The sequence below is a fragment of the Microtus pennsylvanicus genome, chromosome 2, assembly GCF_037038515.1.
Source record: "Microtus pennsylvanicus isolate mMicPen1 chromosome 2, mMicPen1.hap1, whole genome shotgun sequence".
NCBI lineage: Eukaryota > Metazoa > Chordata > Mammalia > Rodentia > Cricetidae > Microtus > Microtus pennsylvanicus.
Genome location: NC_134580.1, coordinates 22,636,304 through 22,657,731, shown reverse-complemented (window position 1 = coordinate 22,657,731; position 21,428 = coordinate 22,636,304). Strand labels below are relative to the sequence as shown.

The following is a 21,428-nucleotide window of genomic DNA, read 5'->3' as shown; positions in this document are numbered from 1 at the left end:
TGTCCTCAGTAGACCTACCAACCTTGATATCTGTATATTAGCTCAACTCCACGTTTCTGTAATGCAAGGAAGATGAGACCTCATATTTTCAGAAGCATGACCAGCTAGTTTTTCTTAGTCTCAAAGAAGCAACGTTTGCCGTGGTGACTTTGGTGCTAAATTCTCCTCACTCTGTGTTGTCACATATTGCTTTTAGCAGAGTCGTGTGATGTGTATTCAGTTGCAAAGCCTATCTTGAGAAAACCTGAGTTCATTTCATTGTTATGCCATTCAGTTGCCGGCTATGAAAATTTCACTCAATCTGTGTCACATGTCTGTGTATTTTAAAAATTGTCCAGTAATAGTAACTGACCCAAGGCTGCACAGAGCCTGATGATGTACTCATTCTTCCGTCTAATACAGGCAAATCCACAGTCTTTCTACACTTACTACCAGTAGATGGGGCCCCATGTCTTAATTTGTGAAATTCTTCAAAACTAAGCATTAAAAGCATACAAAGTGTAGCCCATAGTTCTTTAAGTATGTTCTTGAGATTTTCAGTAATGAGAAATCTTAGATACATATATATTTTTGTGTTTCTATGCTATAGAATACCTTTGGTTTAAAAATAATGCCCTTGGTTTTTAATTTATTAGCTACGTTACCATAGATAGCACACTTAACCTTTCTCTTTCTAATTTTCCTCACTAATAAATTGATTTGAATAATAGTGCCTATTTCATAGAGAGCTTTTGTTAATACTAAGGAGGTAAACATATATAGCTTGAACTAACAATAAATAATCAGTAAGTATGGGTATTATTATTATTGATAGTATTAATTCAATAGCATGGAAATCTAGAGCATATAATAGATCCAGAACAGCTTCAACCATGAGGAAATATGGTAACTAGTATCTGAAATGGTCATATCTCATTTCAAAGAGTTTGCAATTCTTTGACCTTTGGTGCATTCAGCAGTGATTTCAAATGTCGATACACTAGATTAGACATGCTTTGATTTTATGCCAATAGTTCTGTGCTTTGGAGAATTGTGAAATAGCTTTTTTTTTCTGGTCAAACACATATTAGCCTGTGCACAGACAGCAGCACTAGGCTGGATATGGGAATGTCTCCGGCAGCCGGTCTGTCCTTGATCTGATGCCATGGGACATCTTATTAGTGTTTTCCTTTTGCTGAAATCATACCCACTAGGCACTTCTGTCCGATTTCTCAGGCTATTCCTTTCTCCCATGACCATCACGACCATTTGTCTTTTGTCTTCCTCCTCTATTATCTTTTCTTCATCTTAGTCTTTTTCCTACTGTCTGTGAGCGTTTACTGAACTCAGAAGAGCTCGTTGCCCAACCGTGTTCTCACTCACCAGGGAATTCACAGCTAGATGAGGTGGTGGTGCTTAGTGGTGATCTGTTGAGAGCAACGTAGAGTTTACACTGTGGGGAATCTTCTAGTCTGGAAACACTGGGTCTCATCTTGAGTGAGTGAGAGATGACTCTTTAGAAGTGGACTTAAAGATGAAGGGAGGTACAGATAACAGAAGATGGCTAGAGCATTGGGAGGCTTTTGTAAATCTAATTTTATATTCTTCATTCTAAGAATTCTAGAGTTGAGAAATACCTCAATGAATTTAAGAGCATGATTATTTTCCAGAGGAGCAATTGTACTTTAATTGAAAAATAAGAAATAAAATGGTGCACAGTTAAAAGCAGGCGTAGTTGAAGGAGAAATGTCAAGACCAAATGGCTAGAAGCTAGAATGAGGGCAGGGCAGGCATCCCAGTGGTGGCATACAGTGGTGACTGAGTTGTGGGTACCAGGAAGCTGTTGCTGACATGTGTAGACACCAGAAGCTGAAAACTGGGGCGGAAAATTATGAGTGTGGGGTAGCAGTCAGACATTCAAGTAGAAACGTGGGCTTCTAATCATATTGTTGTATACTCATAATTTTGAGCAACATATATTCTTGCAACTATTAATTTAAGTATTTTCTATGAGTTATAACACCATGCTACGAGGTATTGTTGCTGGCATAAATTTTAAAGATGTTTTTATTCTACTATAATACTCATGATCTTGTAGTTAGGGTTGATCTAAATTTGTTTCATGTTGTAATATGCTTATTATTAATAAAGGACAAGAATCAGTTTTAGTCTTTGACTTGATGGAACAGAAATAGAAAGGGAAGCATTGCATAGAAGTGATGTAGTTGATTGGCGAATGTGTTTCAGTATTTGGAGACTGAATGTCATGTCGTCCAGGCTGGGCTCAGATTTGTTACACAACTGAGGATGACCATGAATCCTGTGCTTCTGCTCTGTCACCCAAGTGCTGGCAGTGCAGATATGTGTCACTATGCTGGGTGGCAAATGTGTTGGAGTAATGATCGTTTGTATACGGTATTTCCAGAGGTCAGTTTACTACCATTAGTCATAGTTCTTGGGCACAAATACTTAGAAAAGTCAATGGAATGGAGTGCTTTAGCTTGTGAATTGTTGATAAATGTTATATTAGATGATACTACTTTATTTCTTAAAATTATAATAGCAACATACACTTGTAATCATTTAAAGAACACTGAGATATTAAGGTAATAATTTTTCTATCAGTCTCTTAAGCCATACTGTTGAAGTTGGGCTGTGTATTCTATATATATTTGGCCCATTATATACATTTTATAAATATGTATTTATATATTTTGGCAAAAAATATAAATAATTGGGATCAATGTTTAAATACCTCCAAGGTTCCTACTTTTGAATGTCTGAGGCCCATCTTTCTGTGCAAACACTCAGTTCATCCCTTCTGACTGTTTCCCTTCTATGGTTTACTTATTTTTGGGTAATTTATAGAGCTTTAAATTGAGCCTTTTGGGATTTTAGTCACAGGCTTTCTTTTTGTATGTGTTAAATCAAATTTGAAAAAGTTGGAAAACTATGTCCTTAATATTCGTACTGTGCATTTAATTATATTATCACACTGCTTTAGACACCATTGTCAGAACAGCAGAACACGGCAGTCATGCCAGTGGGCAGATTGATGTGGTGATCAGTGTGATGTATCTGCTAAGGACTTGTTAGTGGTGTTATGTATATTCGTGTGGATGAACAGCACCTACTAACTCTCTGTAGTTTTCCCCATCATGATATTGACCCCCTCTTGTTTATATGATCCCTTCTCCCTCTCTTATACTGAACCCCAGGAACTTGGTTGGCTTGGCTGTAGGTCACTGCAATGCTTCTACCCATTGCTGGATGAAGGTTCTATGATGACAGTTAAGGTAGTGTAAAGGTTTGGAGCCTAACCACACTTCCTCCCCGTCGTTCTGTCCTCATCCTTGCAGCATCTGAAGCAAATGTTACTCTAATTCCCAATTTCTGATCTCCTTGACTCTTTCTAAGATGGCATTATTGTACACACATATCTTTTAAAAATATATGCTTAATTTTAATTTTTATCTACATAATAGTATGCTATGTTTAATTTTTCTCATTTCTTTCATTATAGTTAGCAAGATTTATTACTACTATGTGCCAATCAAATATGAATTTGTAGATTTGAATAAGTCATTCGGTTATTTGTCCATAGTTGTACATTTTCTTATGATTATTTCAAATGGTGTATAAGCAAACTGAGCTGTGCATGGATAATATAGTGTCAGTTGATAAGTTATGGTGTTCTGCTTTTCCTTTACACTTCATTAGCACACAGCATCCTGTAGTGGCTGCACATGCTCACTCTGGAGACAGGTTTCTAGACTTGAAACCCACTGCCACATATCAGCATTTGTATTGATGATTAACAAAAAATTACCACACCTTTTAGTTTACATGTGATTGTTGAACTTTATTATTATTTTTTATCGTTTTACATACCAACCCCAGTTCCCCCTCCCTCCCCTACTCTTACTCCTCCACTTCCCCCCATTCTACCCCCCATTCCTCAGAAGGGGTAAAGCCTCCCTTGGGGAGTTAACAAAGTCTGACACACCAAGTTAGGGTAGGACCAAGCCCTCTCCTTTGTATCAAGGCTGGGCAAAGTATCCTACCATAGAAAATAGGCTCCAAAAAGCCAGTTCATGCACCTGGGATAAATCCTGGTCCCACTGCCGGCCCCACCCTTCAACATATCAAGCCACACAACTGTCACCCACATTCAGAGGGCCTAGTTTGGTCCCATGCAGGTTTCCCAGGTGTCAGTCCAGAATCTGCGATTTCCTACTAACTCTCTGTAGTTTTCCCCATCATGATATTGACCCCCTCTTGTTTATATGATCCCTCCTCCCTCTCTTATACTGAACCCCAGGAACTTGGTTGGCTTGGCTGTAGGTCACTGCAATGCTTCTACCCATTGCTGGATGAAGGTTCTATGATGACAGTTAGGGTAGTCATTAATCTGATTACAGAGAGGGATAGTTCAGGCACCCCTCGACTATTGCTAGGAGTCTTGGGGTCAACCTTGTGGATTCCTGGGAGTTTCCCCGATACCAGGTTAAGATAACGAGTGTGCTTCATTGCTTCCTTTTCAAGGTTTCTGGGTGACATGGCCCCAATTCTCCAGCTTTATCCTTCTTCCTTTGGTTTCTGGTATTACATTCAAGGACTCATTGCAAGTCAGACGTCATGAAAAACTTCCCCACATTTTCTTCTAAGAATTCTACAGTTTCTGCATTTCCTTTAGGTCTTTAATGGATTTTTAGTTCATTTTGTGTGTTGTGTGATCTTGGCTACCTTGCTGAGGATCGCTTGGTAGCATAAGAAAGGGTGCATTTTAGGGGGTCCCTACTCTACTCCCTCATTCTATGCACCTGCTGTGAGGACCCCCTGTGACTCAGTGGATGTTGCCAAGTTACTGGGATATAGTCTTGCCTGGCGGCTCTTTAAGGAAGTTAGGTCGGTGCTTGGCATTGCCAACTCCCTTATGTTAGCCAGCCTGTTTAATGGAATAAACTAATTTGTTACTTGGTTATATTATTATTGAAGCATTTTAAAAAACCTAGGATGTTATCCTCAACTTTGTGTTTCTTCCCCCTTCTCTGGTATGGAAGCTTTATGAGGTGCTGTGTATGCCTCACTTCCTAAACATTCTCGATGTATGTAAATGCTCATCAAAGTTTGTTTCCAATAATCTGGAAGCAAATGAGCAAATATATTGAAACATAAACCTTCAGCCTCCCCTGTTAGCCAGAGATTGATACACAGCAGTTTATCTGGGGTCTTCCTGGGTCAGCAATTGTTCACTGATAATCAGTGGATGAGGAGCCCCAGGAAAAAAGAACAGAAGATAACAGGAAGCAGTTTTCCTGCCTAAGGAAACAGCAATACAAAAGATAGCTGTTGAAGATAATGGAACCCATACTTAATGGCTTCTTTCATTGTCTGCTATCGCCATAGGACTCCGTTCATATTTAAATGAAGTGAATCATTTCACTAGGGTATGTGTGTGTGTGTGTGTGTGTCTGTGTGTCTGTGTGTGTGTGTCTGTGTGTGTGTATGTGTGTATGTGTGTGTGTATGTATGTGTGTGTGTATGTGTGTGTGTGTGTCTGTGTATGTGTGTGTGTATGTGTGTGTGTATGTGTGTGTGTATGTGTGTATGTGTGTGTGTGTGTGTGTGTGTGTGTGTGTATGTATGGTTATAGTACAGCAAAATCTTGTTGAATATTTTTTACTTAAATTCTTCGGTCCAGTTTTCTGTTGAAAATACAACCATTGCCCATCTATTTGAAGAAAGTTGACAGAAGATGAGAGTAGAAAAGAGAAGAGAAGGAGGATGTGAAGGGAAAAAGAAATAGCGCACATCCATGCTATTCATGAGCCTTTTGCATTAGCACATATAATCAAATATTTAAATGCTGATTTTTGGCGTAGTACTTAAAATTAGTTCCTTTAATTACAGTGATTAATAATTTTCCATGGAAGTAAGCAATGAAAGTCACCAAGTACGTTATGTCGTCACTGTTACAAGTATCTTATCGGTAGTTGATTTCTGGATTGAGTTGCTGCTGTTGGAACATTTTTAGGGAGGTCGGTGCTGCTTTCACGTACTGTACAATGCTGTTTTCCCCTGTAATCTATGGAATATCAGCAGACAAGATGTGGCTGCTATGGAATGAGACTAAATCCTAGCGGCGACTTAGGAGCCCGTTTGCCTATTGAGGAAAGCAGGAATTTCTTCATCATTATTTACCACTTATTAGTAAATAAATATTTTTTAATAATCAGATCTGGTCTAATAAAGCTTAGAGTCAGCGTTGGTTCGTGTAGCTCTGAAACTATGAGCATCATACACCACCCATGAAAAGCAGTGCTCATGGCGATGCCACTCAGTGTAAGGATTGTGCTGTGGCTGCTCTGTTTTGTGCAATCTATTAACCCCGTAATAATGACTTTGTATTATCTTCTCCTTCTTTCCAGAAGATGAAATGAAGAAACCCGCTTTGCCCTCTCCTGACTTCAGCAATGCGACTGGCGGTACTCATAGAAAGAAGGAAGTGGCGTTCAGATTGGAGGGGGAAAAGAGTCAGCTACATTCCAGGAGTAAGCGATTTCTGTCATACCCAAGATATGTGGAAGTTATGGTTACAGCCGACGCTAAGATGGTCCATCATCACGGGCAGAATCTGCAGCACTATGTGCTGACCCTCATGTCAATTGTAAGTACCGCAGTAGGGTTCTTTTTAAAGATTTCTCTTGTGTTTATTATTTTGTGAGTCTGCTGTACATGTGTGGGTACCCTTAGAGGCCAGAAGAGGGAGATCCCTGCAGTGCTCCTGAGCTCCCTGACCTGGGTATTGACCTCGTGTTCTCTACAAGAGCAGCAAGTATTCTTAAATTCTGGGCTGTCCCTCCAGTTCCAATGTAATGGGATTTCTTACATCATGTAAAATGGTCCATTTGATGCCTTTCATATATAATTTAAAAAATGTCTTTCCAAACTCTAGATCTGAGCAAGTTGTGTTTTCATTAGAGCTGGAATTTCAGCTGTTACTCTGGCAGCTTTTACATTTGACAATCTCTCCACCACTCACAGAGAATCCTTGAAGTGTTCTCTACGTGAGTGGCTTCTGCCCTCTAGTGACAGAGAATAGCCTTGTGCAATTGATCTTTTGAATCTGAATATTAAAACCTCCATCTGTTGTCATGGAGAGAAGAGGCTATGCCTTTGACTACTACTGAATCCCCTACTCAGAAGTTTGGCAACACCCTCTTTGGAGGCAAAGACTCATTGCGAGTGGTGCTGTCTTAGGGGATGTGTGATTCGAGTCTTTGCTTTGGTGTTGGGCTCTGCTGATAGCGGGGGTTCTGGTATCGGCAGGTCTAGTACCATGAAGGACATGTCAGCTCTCTGCAGGCCCATGTACCCATGTATGCTCATACATCAGCTCACTCTTGTCACCCTTCCCTGAGTGTCCCTGGGTTTAGTCATGTTGTTCAGGGGTATTCACAAAAATCACCCCGTCTCATGCTCCAGTTGTCCAGGTTTCATAGACAAAATACAGTCAGTCACCTGCCTGTGCAGGCTCAGCATCGTTAGGGGCACACTTTATGGTTGGAAGTGCTTCTGCATGGGTGGAACTGAGGCCTGTGCTGTTGCAGAGACCTGTCCAAGACACCTCTGTGTGACCTTGCCTGTTTCCTTAGACAGAATTCTCCAGTTAAAGTTACTATGATTTAAGATCCTAAGATCTTCTCATTTTTCTAACCTGTGGCACTTTGTTTAAGGTCCTTGCAAATACATCAGGGTAGATGTTGCCCAAATATAGTACTAGTTGCAAAGTGGATGCTTAGTAAAGTTACTGAAATGATGAACAAGTAGTTAAAGGCGAATAATAATTTTGTAATTTCTGAAATTGTACTACATACTCATTCATGTATTTGAGCTGATTAAAAAAGATAGAGATTATGAATTTAAGTATATACTGATGGTATTTTTTTAACTTCTGAATCCAGAATAATTATTTAGCCCTATATTTCTTTCTTTCTCTCTCTCTCTGTGTATGCGTGTACCATGGGTTTTCTAATGAGAATTATGGTATGAAGGATGCCGTTTACCATGTAGAACACTAAATCAATTCTAGGGAACACTGGATAAATTTAGTGATAAGAAGGTGACATTTGTCAGAAAGATTGTCTAGAGGGAGACACTGAAAGAAAACACTAGATTTCATGACAGCAGTGTTTGACGTGTGTTTGGTTATAGACCTCTGGTGCAGAGCTTTGGAAACGCTGACTAGAGGGTGCAAAGGAGTGTACCAAGAATTGTGGAAGAGCCATATTTGGTGATATTTTTATACTCAATTGAAGTTCTGATGTCCTTATATAAAAATCGGTTAATGTTATAGTTTTTGAAGGAACCTGGACATTTTGAAGCTTCCTGAGAATAAGGCAGACCTTTTTTACATCATGGAAAGACTCTTGTGTCTGATGTTTCTTGAAACCACAAGCCTACTACATACAGCACTCTGAAGGTTTTCACTGGGAAGAGCACAGATTTCAGCTGGGGCTGGGGCATGCATGATGCTCTTGGCCATTCTCTGTTAAAAGTTTGATTGTAGAGTGACAGATGAGACAGAGCTGAGAAGAGGCACCACTCAAGTTATGAGTGGTGTAGAAGACACATGTAGGGATGTAGGGGAGTGTAAGGCATGCGTGTGGATGTGTGTGTGTGTGTGTGCTTCCCCCGCTCAAAACCGAATTTCAAAAGACTTCTGCAGGCCTGGGTAAACCATTGAATCCTCAGCACAGTAGGACAGGTGGTCACACCAGGGCTTATTAGATTCAGTCAATGTGTTCTATGTCTTTAAAGTCTATTTTCAAAATAGCTCTAAAGCTGTGAAGAACTGGCTCCACTGAGTATCTGCAGGTGTCTCTAGGTGAAGAAGGGTCCAGTGAGTCTTACCTAGTTTCCCCTAATTTCTTTATAAATGTTTAATGTTTTTAACTGAAATAGTTATATCACTCCCCTGCCTTGTTTGTTTTTTCAACTTCTCCAAGATAACTCCCATCCTTCCTATGTTCCCCATTCTCAAGTGTATAGCCTTTATTACTTGATTATATCTGTGTGTGCATATGTGTTTGTGGGTCTGTGTTTGTGTCTGTCTGTGTTTGTGTCTGTCTGTCTGTCTATGTGTGTGTGTCTGTCTGTCTCTGTGTATGAATGTGTCTGTGTGTGTCTGTGCCTATGTGCCTCTGTGTGTGAGTGTGTGTTTGTACACCTGTTGATGTCCAATCTTTTTGCTTGTGTGTATATGGTTTCAAGGCTGATCAGTCTACCCTGAACAACCAATAAGGGTCTCATGCCTGGGAGAAACTAGTTTTCTTGCTCTCAGTAATCTTGTAGTTCTTAGTCTAAGGGTGGGACCCCACACATTTTTCTCTCTTCCACATTAACATGTCCAGTGATACTGCTGTTGTTCTGGTCTTGTTTATGCAGCCATTTTTAGGAGAGACCGTTTCACAGCAGAGATTTTAGTATTCTGGCTTTTACAATTTTTCTGTCTTTCTTCTGTGTTCTCTGAGTCACGGGTACAGGAGATGTAGATGTATGTACTGGGCTGGGCTACTCATGATCTGTTGATCTCTGCATTGGGTAGAGTTATGGTTTTCTGTGATGGCTTCCATTGACTGTAAAGAGAGGATTCCTTGATGAAATCTCCAAGTTGTGATTTCAATTTCTTCAATTCATAAGGATGATGAACACTTTTTGAGATACTTGGTAGCCATTTTTCTTTCTTCTACTGAGAACTCTCTGTTTAGATCCCTAGACCACTTTTTAATTGGATCAGTTGTTTCCTTGACGCTTTGTTTTGGGTTCTTTGCATGTTCTGGATACTAATCTTCTGTCACATGTATGTGACATGATTCTTCCCCATCCTGTGAGCTTCTTTGGCATGATTGATTGTTTTCTTAGCTGTACAGAAGACTTTTAGTTGATTAAATCCCACCTGTAGATTGTTGACCTAAATTACCGGTAAATGGAGTTCTTTTCAGAAAGCCCCTTTCTACATCTGTATCTTGTTCAGCACTTCCTGTGCATTCATCCAGCAGTTTTAGTGTTTCTGGTTTCAAATTGAGGTCTTAATCCACTTAGATATAACTTTGCGCAGAATGATAGATGTCCCTAATTTCAGTTTTCTTATGTGGATCCAGTTTTTCCTGCACCATTTGTTAAGGATGATATCTGTTCTTCAGTGTGTGTGTTTTCTTTTTCTTTTTCCCCCATTTGTCAAATAACAAGATGGCTGTAGGTATGGTTATTCATTTTGGACCTAATGTTTTATTCTATTGTTCTGAATGTTTTGCTTCTGTACCATATTGCTTGTATTACTGTTGCTCTGTAGTATATCTGGAAGTCTAGAATGGCAATCCTTCCAGTATTTTTTCTTTAAGATTGGTTTACTTATCTCAGGTCTTCTTTGGTTCCATTTAGATCTTCTGATTTTCCTGGTTTCTGTGAAGGATGTTCTGTGTATTTTTATTGGAATTGCACTAAATCTTGACATTGATTTTGGAAGGGTGGCCATTTTCACAATATTAACTCTCCTGATTCATGAAGTTGGGATGTCTTTCTATTTTCTAAAGTGTTTTTCAATCTTTTTCTTCAGAGACTTGAAGTTTTCATTGGAGAGGTCTTTTATCGCCTTAGTTGGGTTTTTGACAAGGAATCTTATTGCCTTTGATGCTATTATAAATGGGAATGTGTCTATGATCTCAAAGGCCGATACTCTATAAAGTTGGAAAATATAAAAGGAATAGATTAATTTATTGATTAATCCAGATTTCCAGAGTCAAAGCATCCTAAACAAACCCACAACCAAGGAGGAGACAAATAAAAGACCTTCTAACTAAAAGAAGTCTAAGCCCAGATGGATTCATAGCAGAATTCTGCCAGATTTCAAGGGTCTACAGTTGATCCTTCTTAAACTCTTAAAAATAATGGAAGCAAAAAGAGCACTCCAAACTTGCTCCACTTAACCAGTGGTACTCTAGCAGCCAAACATGGTAAAGACCACACACACACCTCTACCTACAAACTGATATCTTTAATGGACATAGATACAAAGAATAATCAACAAACACATAGTAAACTGAATACAAGACAAATAAAGATGATAATCTGCCATGATCAAGTGGCTTTATCCTGGAAATGCAAGATTGGTTTAGCATGTAATTCAGTGAAAATAATAAATCATATAAGTGGACTTAGAGATGAGAATCACATCAGCATCTCAAGAGATGCAGAAAAAGCATTTGACTAAATCCAACATGCTCTCGTGATAAAAATGGTAGAGAGAATGGGATGGAGGGAACACTATCTCAATAAAATAAAGGCTATATGACAAACACACAGCCAACATGATCCTAAATTGATAAAAACTTGAAACAACCCCATTAAAATGAGGAACCAGACAGGACTGCCCACCATCCCTGTTCTTTAACAATGTAGCGCAGGAAGCACAAGTTGGAACAATAGTACAGGAGAAGGAAATTAAAGGGATAATTGTAAATAAAATAGAATTATCCCTAATTGCAGGCAATGTGATGTTATATATGAGACCCCAAAAATTTCACCAGAAAATGTCTAGATGCAGTTGACATTTTCAGCAAAGTGGCAGTGTACAAAATCAACTTACAAAAATCAGTAGTTTTTCTATGCATCTTAGAAGGCAGCAGCTGTGTTTTCAAACACTGCTTATTAATAATGTTTTGATTTTAGTAATTTAGGAAGAATCCAAAAATGCAATTTGATTTGAAATATGTCATTTATTAAAAGAAATGTTCAAAATAATGACAAGGATTTGTGTGTGTGTGTTGAATTCTATCTTTAATTGAGAAAATAGCTAAGTTAAGTGAATAGGTTTAGATATATAAATTTATATAGATAGATATACAAAATTTGACAGAAAATTATTGAATATTACCCATATTGAATAAGAAATTTTTTCAATAATTTAATGAGAAATAATGAGTGTGATCTAATGTATTTGTTAGAGTGTAGTATTCCATTATGAAAATAATGTAATGGTTTCTAAGTGATCTCAAGCATGCTTGGGGTTAATATTACTGTTGAAGAACACAATTATGGTATAATACATCTAATGAAATAAGTATGTTAGACAGGTAGAAATAGTCCATTCTTTGCTGTCCTATCCTTGAAGTGACAGCATCAGGCTTAGATGACACTTGATACGCATTATTAAATAACCCAAGTGATGGCAGCCAGAGCATTTTCTTAGGCATTTGTTATTAAATGTACAGTCTTTAAGGAGCCTTAAAGCCCACTAGATGACAAAGGCCTGCACGCTCCCTCGTGTTTCAGTCAATCCCTCATGTAGCTTGTACACATCGCTCCCACACACCTAGTAATAACCATGGAGGACCTCGTTAGATGGTCAGGACGGGAACCTTATTTACTGAAGTATAGTTAAATATTATTAGAGGTACTCATTAAATAAAAATGTTCTCTTACATTAGCTTTATACTGTTTATTTTAATTTTTGTGTCTTTTTTTTTACTGTTGTTATTCAAGATGGAGAAAATATCAACCACACTGCAATAAATGCAAATGATGCCCTTGCATGCTTTGCGTATGGTGCTTTTCCCTTGTGGTGACTCGGTGTTTTGTGCAGCCTTAATTCTTTGCACATGTTCTTTATATATATGGGGGATGGCATCATTTTCAATTTTAGACAAAAAGATCTTTTTAAACAAATAAAGAACAGTGTCTTTTTCAAATAAATTGCTTTGTTGGGATCAGAATTTCATAAATAGCTTTGTAGTTAAGTTGGCTTCTCCTTAAACCATATATGAAATTTTGCTTTCATGTGCTATAGGGGTTGTTTTCCAAATGTTTGTAAATGACTAGGAGATAGTAATATGCCTCACATTTTGTATCAAATATCTTTTGCCTAGAATTTTCCAAAGGATACAAACAATAGAGCTTATAATATTTTTCTCGACTCAGTTACTACTAGCAATTTATGTAATAATATTTATTACATCCTGAAACCTGTGAAGTAAGAAGTGTTGATGCCAGGGAGCAAACATTATTTAAAAAGAAATAAAAGTACGTCTTAATTAGTTCAAGGGAACACTAACGTGTCATTTTAGAATATAGTATTATAGAGATGTGTAATGCTTTCCCATGGCTGTGTAGAGCAAGGTGATATGCCAGACTTACCTGGCATTTGTTGTGGCTGCCCACCTAGAACCCCAGGAAAAGTACTAGAGTGTGCATGTTCACGTTGTCCTAACTCTGCAGCCCCAGCGATGCTTTTGGCTTTAGTTTTGAAGAGGTCCTTTGACCTGGGAGGCATTTGTCAGAGGCCTTCTATGCATTGTGTTATAGTAGCTTTGGCCAGTGAGGAGCCTGGTACTGATGAAACTAGCAAACTCTGCTTTAAAAAGTTAGGGACCGTATCCTTTTCATCTCTATCTATCTAAATGTAGCAATGAATAGATATGGGACATTTTTATAAATTTATTTATTTATTAAGGATTTCTGCCTCCTCCCCGCAACCGCCTCCCATTTCCCTCCCCCTCCCCCGATCAAGTCCCCCTCCCTCATGTGCTCGAAGAGCAATCAGGGTTCCCTGACCTGTGGGAAGCCCAAGGACCGCCCACCTCTATCCAGGTCTCCTAAGGTGAGCATCCAAACTGCCTAGGCTCCCCCAAAGCCAGTACGTGCAGTAGGATCAAAAATCCACTGCGATTGTTCTTGAGTTCTCAGTATTCCTCATTGTCCGCTATGTTCAGGTAGTCCGGATTTATCCCATGCTTTTTCAGACCCAGGCCAGCTGGCCTTGGTGAGTTCCCGATAGAACATCCCCATTGTCTCAGTGTGTGGGTGCACCCCTTGCGGTCCTGAGTTCCTTGTCCATCTCCTTCTGCTCCTGATTTGGACCTTGAGATTTCTGTCCGGTACTCCTCTGTCTCTGTCTCCTTTCATCACCTGATGAAGGTTAATATTCATGAGGATGCCTATGTGTTTGTCTTTGGATTCACCTTCTTATTTAGCTTCTCTAGGAACATGAATTATAAGCTCAATGTCCTTTATTTATGGCTAGAAACCAAATATGAGTGAGTACATCGATATGGGACATTTTTAATTCAGTGAAGAAGTGCTGTAGCACACTCTTGATCAGTAAACTGCCATAGCTTGGAGAGTCATTAATGGGCATCAGAAATGATTTCTGCCATACAGGTGACCCAGTTTACTTACTGGAAAAGAGGCAGAGGCATTGGCTGTGCGAGGTATTTCTGCAGTGCTGGCCTCTGTGCTTATAAGAAGAGGCTGTGAGGCTGGGGATGGAGAACACCTTAGCCGTCAGTCACAGACTGAGCTCAGGCAAAGCCTCACAGAGTTGAGTTCTCTAGCCTGGGAAAACCAAGGCTTAGCTTGTGATGGGACCTCTTCTGTGGTTGATCGTGTGACTGGATGAATCTGTTCCACCCTGGATTGCACAGTACTGAGTGAACCGTAACTGTGTTCACAATTGGAAATAGCTGACACGTTGAAAGAGAAACATTAATAAAACTACAAAAATAGGGTAGGTCATATATTGCAGTAGAATATTATGGTCATATAAATGAATATATTTTGATCTTGGAAGAAGTGAAGTTTTTGCTCAGTCATCCTTAGCAATAATTCCCACACTCATATACATTTAAACACTCTGATTTTGGTGGAAGTGCAAATTCTCTAGATACTGCCTTCTGTTGAGCTATAGACTGGTATAGGTAGCAAGACAGAGGGCTGGTTCTTAAGTTTAGCTTCCCATGAGGATTATTTAATCCTTGTGAACTGTCAAACATGCTTACGCATGTTTCAGCTAGAGATTCTGATGTAAATGGTCACATCAGATGGGATGTAAGGGATGGGAAGGAGCCAGGCTTTGATAACGGTTCTCTGAGACTCTCATGTGTTGCTGCCTCACAGAAGAATGGATACTCTAGGTTGGTTCTACTTTGCTGCAGAATGGAAGGTTTTATCCAAAGCATCTAATCTTTTGGTGTCCACTTGCAGGTTGCAGCAATCTACAAGGACTCAAGCATTGGGAACCTTATAAATATAGTGATTGTGAAGTTAGTTGTAATTCACAGCGAGCAGGTAAGAAGCAGGTTGCAGCGAGGGCTGTTGGTTTTAGCTGGCTTTTGGTGGGACTAGCTGTAGATCACTGAAGTCTTACTAGAAATGAGATCTTTGAAAACTTACTTGAAACATGTAATTTGAACTGGATTCTATTTTTAATCCCAGCACTTGGAATGCAGAGGCACGCAAGCCTCTGTGAGTTCAAGGCCAGCCTGGTCTACATAGGTAATTTGACAACCCCCCCCCCACCCCGCCGCAGCACTACATAATTAGATCTTGTCTCATAAAGACTCTGTGGTGGAAATAAAATGGAATGACATTGGTGTATAATAGAATGAGAAAAATAACACACGAGTCAGCAATTAAAAAAATCACAATGAAAACATTTACTCATTTACTTTTATAATCATAATGTTAAAGGATCTAAAATGCATTAATTTTGTTTGTTTGTTGAGACAAGGTTTCTCTGTGTAGCTTTGGAGCCTGTCCTGGAAGTAGTTCTTAAAACAAAATTAATATTTTTTTACAGTTAAATTTCTAGTCCTGAATATTTGATCATTATGCTAGATCAGTATTTATTTGTTTGTTTGTTTGTTTATTTATTTTGGTTTTTTGAGACAGGGTTTCTCTGTGTAACAGCCCTAGCTGTCCTGGAACTAGCTCTTATAGACCAGGCTGGCCTTGAACTCACAGAGATCCGCCTGCCTCGGCCTTCCTAGTGCTGGGATTAAAGGCGTGCGCCACCACCATCTGGCTAGATCATGCTAAATATATTTAATTAAAATTAAGAGCAAGGCTGATATTGCTCCGTATGAGCCTGTAAAAATGCACTCTGACAAACTGTGGATTCTAGTAAACATGGGCGGCAAACAGGACTGAAACCTTTGCCTTTCACTGTTCGTCGCTTTCCAGGAAGGACCAGTCATCAGTTTTAACGCAGCTACCACACTGCGCAACTTTTGCCTATGGCAGCAGACTCAGAATGTGCTGGACGATGCTCACCCTTCCCACCACGACACCGCTGTTCTCATCACTAGGTATGACTTTTGAAAGCCTCTTGGGCAGAGAGATTCTCTACTCTTTCTGGCATGAGAACTGATACATTTTGGCTACACTGTTTTTTTTCCCCACGAACACATGAAAGTATTCATGGGAACTCTATTAGATTGAGAACAGTTGACTCTTCTTTGATTGAAATTGTGGGAAATCAATAGGATGAGTCATTCTATTATCTAAATAAAATACTTTTCTTATCATGGTAGAGACATAATGAGAGCATTAGATATATTACATGGAAATTGGCATGTATGTAGATCTGAGGGCCCGTTTTACCCATTTCCTCTTACCTGTGTTTCTGTCTGTCATCTTTTATCACCCCTTATCATCCGTGTGTCAGTCCCTGGTTTTGATTCTTAGGGATTGCCATAATTATCAGGCTTCCCTTGCTGAGAACAACTCCCACTGTTACAAACCATTTCCTTCTTCCAAATGCCATAATTTGGCACCTTGTTTCAACACCACGGTACAGGGATGTATAGTATTTAATGTTTGTTTAGATAGTTTACTAATGAAATCCTTCACATTGGGGCCAATCTCAAGGAAAGGTGAGCTTTCCTGAACCTTAAAATAAAAGTTTATTTTATCACTTTTTAAACAAAGGCAGGAGTTTCTTAATTTCTCCATGCCATCTTAGTCTATGGTTCTGGCCTGCATTGTGACTGAAATCAAGAGCAGAAGTTCACAGTGAAGGGTTTAAGATCAGAGGGAGAAAGGGCATTGAGAAGAGATATATGAAATGTGGTTGGGGTGGGCAGGGCCACTGTCCAGCTATGGGACCAGAATCTCAGGAATTAGGGGCAAAAAGTAGCATCTGACTTCCGAAAGCATACGCATTTTACAGAACCGCTGTTAGGAGCAGATGCGTGGCGGTGGAAGCAGCTTCATCCTCACAGTGCGGGCTTACAGAGCATCTGCTCCCCACTGGGGTGCACAAGTGAGGCATCAAGCTAACTCCAAAGCCTTTGAGTGTGCATTGACGGGGTTGGGGGCCGAGTGGCGACAGTCTGGGCAGGGTTAAAACTTTAATTTTGTGTTGACTCACTGCAACCGTATTGTCTGAAAATGTTTCCAAATATGATCTTTTATTTCAAGGGAAGACATTTGTGGAGCTAAAGAGAAATGTGACACATTAGGTAAGTTCTTTCATCAATTAAACATAGCTTATTGATTATTTAGTGAAATATCTAAAGTTACATTTCAAGTTTCCCTGTTTCATTTTAATGATTTTGATGTGTGGTCTTGGTAAGTAAATGTCTCTTACTTCTTTGATTCTGCCTCTGAATTTTGGAGAATAGCAAGAACTAATATTTAGTTGTTACTAAATACCAAGTGCTATGCATGGTGTGGTACTCAATGTGTTTTTGTATGTAGGAGATAATACACATTAACCCACAAGCCATCTTGAAGACTGTAATGTAGAGACCTGCCACCAGGTCCGAATATGCCAGCTAGAACTTGGTTTCTCTTATAGCCAACCTGTGTCCAGCCCTCACTGTATGTCTCCGCCTTTCCTGATGAGGTGACCAATGCCAAGGATTTTAGCCTCGTCAATTTCTTCCGACCTTTGAACTGCAACATCACCTATATAATGCTTCTCTCAACATCACCTATATAATGCTTCTCTCAACATCACCTATATAATGCTTCTCTCAACATCACCTATATAATGCTTCTCTCAACATCACCTATATAATGCTTCTCTCAACATCACCTATATAATGCTTCTCTCAACATCACCTATATAATGCTTCTCTCAACATCACCTATATAATGCTTCTCTCAACATCACCTATATAATGCTTCTCTCAACATCACCTATATAATGCTTCTCTCAACATCACCTATATAATGCTTCTCTCAACATCACCTATATAATGCTTCTCTCAACATCACCTATATAATGCTTCTCTCAACATCACCTATATAATGCTTCTCTCAACATCACCTATATAATGCTTCTCTCAACATCACCTATATAATGCTTCTCTCAACATCACCTATATAATGCTTCTCTCAACATCACCTATATAATGCTTCTCTCAACATGGCAGCGTTTACTTTCTTCATTTCTAACTTTGTAGTTGTGGTTATGTCTTTCCATGTCTGCATAACATTTCAGGCACACTCTTAGACCAAAGTCCTGTTAGGAAAGTGGAACTAATCACTTTTCTCTTGAGTTCCTGGGTTGTTCATTGTGCTGCTGAGGGTGAGCATCCCTCATCTAAAATGCTAACTTTTGAGGGCCCATGTGACATTTCAGAAGTTTCAGATCCTCAAGAGTTTTGAAGATTGGCCTTTCGATGCATTCTATGTAAATATCCCCAAATTTGAAAGCCTCTGAAATTGGAGTACTGTTGTCCAACTAATACAAATCATTTTTAAAGTGATCTCATCAACACACGTCTTGTACTCTTTGCCAGTAAGATATAAGCGTGCAGCGGCAATCGAGAGCATTCAGATGCTTAGCCATAGGAGATGTAAACATCCCTTGGGTTCTTCCCTTGTTGATAGAGGTTACCTTCAGATTTCTCAGCCTTTGCCAATCCAAAAGGAATGGATTTTTTAGTTTGCTGATTGCTAAGAAGTTTGAACATGTTATTCCATATCTACCAGCCTCTGACACTTTTCTGAAGGAATGAAGTAACTGGAGGTCACACCGCAACCTTCTACTCTAGTGTTTGTTTCCTGGAACCACTTTCAAACAGCTCAAAAAGAGGCTTCTCATGCCCGGTGCTGGACTTTTTGTTCGATTGTCTATGACTCTTGGGGAGGGCATTGTCAGTTCAGATGAGAAAATTTCACTTGAAGTACACATGCGTATATGTACACACACATAGAGGTATTATATGTAGGTTGAGAAATGTGATTCATTATGTCTCTTTTCAGACATCCTGACTATTATTTTACCCTCTCCCCTCCCTCTTCTATAACTATATTCCTCTCCCCTCCTTAATCAAAGCCCATCCTCTTTTTCCTGTTTTTTCCCTTTATTTTGGCTATTCTTGGTCCTTTGTTCAAAAAAATTTAAACATGATGTTATATCCTTATATTAAAATTTTCAGTGAAGTCGAACTATTTGAATGCTTTGCAATAATACATATTATTTTCTTCAAATTTATATATTTATATCATGTCTGTACACACAGTAGACATTTCAACTTTCTCTTGTTGGGTAGTCACTAGATACGTCTTTCTCTCCAATTCTGCACTGCCCAGCCAGGAGGACTAGCTAACTTTCTCTAACGCTCTCTCTTAAGCCAATGATGCAGAGAACAGTTTACCTTCATCCAGTTGATCCTGTGTAGTACCCATTGCTTTATTTCTGTCATTGTGTAAACCTTGCACATCAGACAGCATTATTTTACATCAATTTCAGACACTTACACTTTACTCGTGTGACTGGGTGGTGCTTGGGAACCTGTCTATTCCAAGCTTTACCGTAGCTCTTGATTTCTTCTTGATTGGTTACCTGTTGGAACTCTGCCTGCTGTATTCCCCACACTAAACATTCTGCTCTCCCTTTCCCTATGTTTGCAGAAGAATATTTGCTCATCCTATTCTTTAAATTATTTTTTGAATGAGAGAATCCAAAAATTTACAAAAGTCAAGAACCAAACAAAAATACCAAACCAAACCAAAACAAAACAAAAATCTCAATGCAAACTCTTCAGTCTGTTTTTTCATCTTTTGGCTTTAAATATTTAATATATTTAAATATTCACTATTATTAGGCAGTTCTGCATTTATTTTCAAGTCATAATGCCACCACGATTGCTTTATATTTAGTTTCACATTGTGGTTTTGGTGGCACTTCCCCTTTGATGAGATACGTGTGTGTCATCTTTTTAGGTTTAGCGGAGTTAGGCACCCTGTGTGATCCCTTGAGGAGCTGCTCCGTTAGTGAGGAGAATGGCCTGAGCGCTGCCTTCACCATCGCCCATGAGCTCGGGCACGTGTGAGTACCTTTCCTTACCTGAAGTATGTGCCTTCCGCTTGCCGTCATTCAGCCACGAGCACCTGTATTCCTTCATCGAATAGTGCAGTGTGGTTTTCATCCCTGATCCTCAAAAGGCTAGCTTTGTGGATTTTATTTGTGATCTGTGTTAGGTCAGATGGCTGCACCGACGAGCAGACTAATCAAAGATCTAGAGCGTGGGGATTCTTTTATTCGCTTACTGTACTGGCTTACATGACAAGCACCCCTGGCCTTTATTCTTTGTTATCCTATACATAACCATGTACCACCCTCTGCCATTATCTGGGAGGGCCTGCAAGGGCTCCTAGTTCACAACTCCCCTAAAATACTTGAAAGACCAACTTGAATCTTGCTGAGCCCTAGCGTAGGACACGGGCCCATGGGGTTTCTTATTCATGAAATGATACTCTTTAGAGCATTTCCGCAACTATTTAGAGTTCTCTTATTCTTGTCTTATAAAAACCCTGTCAGGGTTCTGTGCTCTAAGTACAGAGGCCATGATTTCCCATGACATGCTCAGTGCCCCATGAAAAGCTTGGAAGTACTACTAATCATCTTCTGAAAAATAATTCCCAAAGTAGCCGCAGGGTAGGTCGTTACGTTCCTTGTTTATCGCTAGTAAAAAATCGAGACTAGAGGTGCCCTGAGTTTGACCACTTTTCTTTCCTGGCCATTGCATTAGAATATCTGTAGACAGTAATTTGTAATGGGATAACTTAATTAGTAGGTTCTGCTTTAATTCCCTTTTATTGCCTAGCTCCTGGTCACCAACATTTGTATATAAAAGGGGACAGGGGCGTGCGGGCCTGAGGTGAGATCTACAGATTGCTGAGAAATTGCAGTGGTACCTCAGAAACACTTTTTCTGGTTTTCAACCCCGCGAATTAGTACACTATGAGGAAGAACTGAAAGCTGCCAACCCGTACACAGTGCAGGGAGTATTGGAAGCTGCTAACAAGTATATTATGCAGAGAATGTTGTTTGTTCAACAGTGGCTTTCTCTCTGAGGAACGTCGGTGTTTCTCAGATGTGAGTGAATAGTAAGGGTGATTTTCTTCCATGTTTGAGTCCATGAAGGCCAGTGTGCAGTCTCTCTCTGACCTGCTAGTTCTTTACCGTGTTCTCACTGTCAATATTTGGGTGCTCTTGGGGCACGGTTTTGTTGGTTGTCACTGACAGATCAGAAGCCCCAGGCTTCTGCTGATATCTGGTTAATATAAAGAATAGCACTGAGCTGGAGATTAAATTCTTTGCATACGGGTCTAGACTGTAGTGTGTGGACATCTTGCCTAACGTGTGCACAACA

General features: G+C 39.5%; 1 protein-coding gene across 1 annotated transcript in view; it reads left to right on the top strand.

Moving 5' to 3' along the window:
* Adamts20 (ADAM metallopeptidase with thrombospondin type 1 motif 20) overlaps positions 1 to 21,428 on the top strand; it is a 121,412-nt gene that overhangs the window by 21,375 nt on the left and 78,609 nt on the right. Inside the window, exons 4-8 of the mRNA XM_075960443.1 lie at positions 6,411 to 6,649; positions 15,022 to 15,105; positions 16,000 to 16,124; positions 17,239 to 17,279; positions 19,996 to 20,101. Coding sequence (XP_075816558.1) covers positions 6,411 to 6,649; positions 15,022 to 15,105; positions 16,000 to 16,124; positions 17,239 to 17,279; positions 19,996 to 20,101 — 595 coding nt within the window. The remainder of the gene's footprint in view (positions 1 to 6,410; positions 6,650 to 15,021; positions 15,106 to 15,999; positions 16,125 to 17,238; positions 17,280 to 19,995; positions 20,102 to 21,428) is intronic.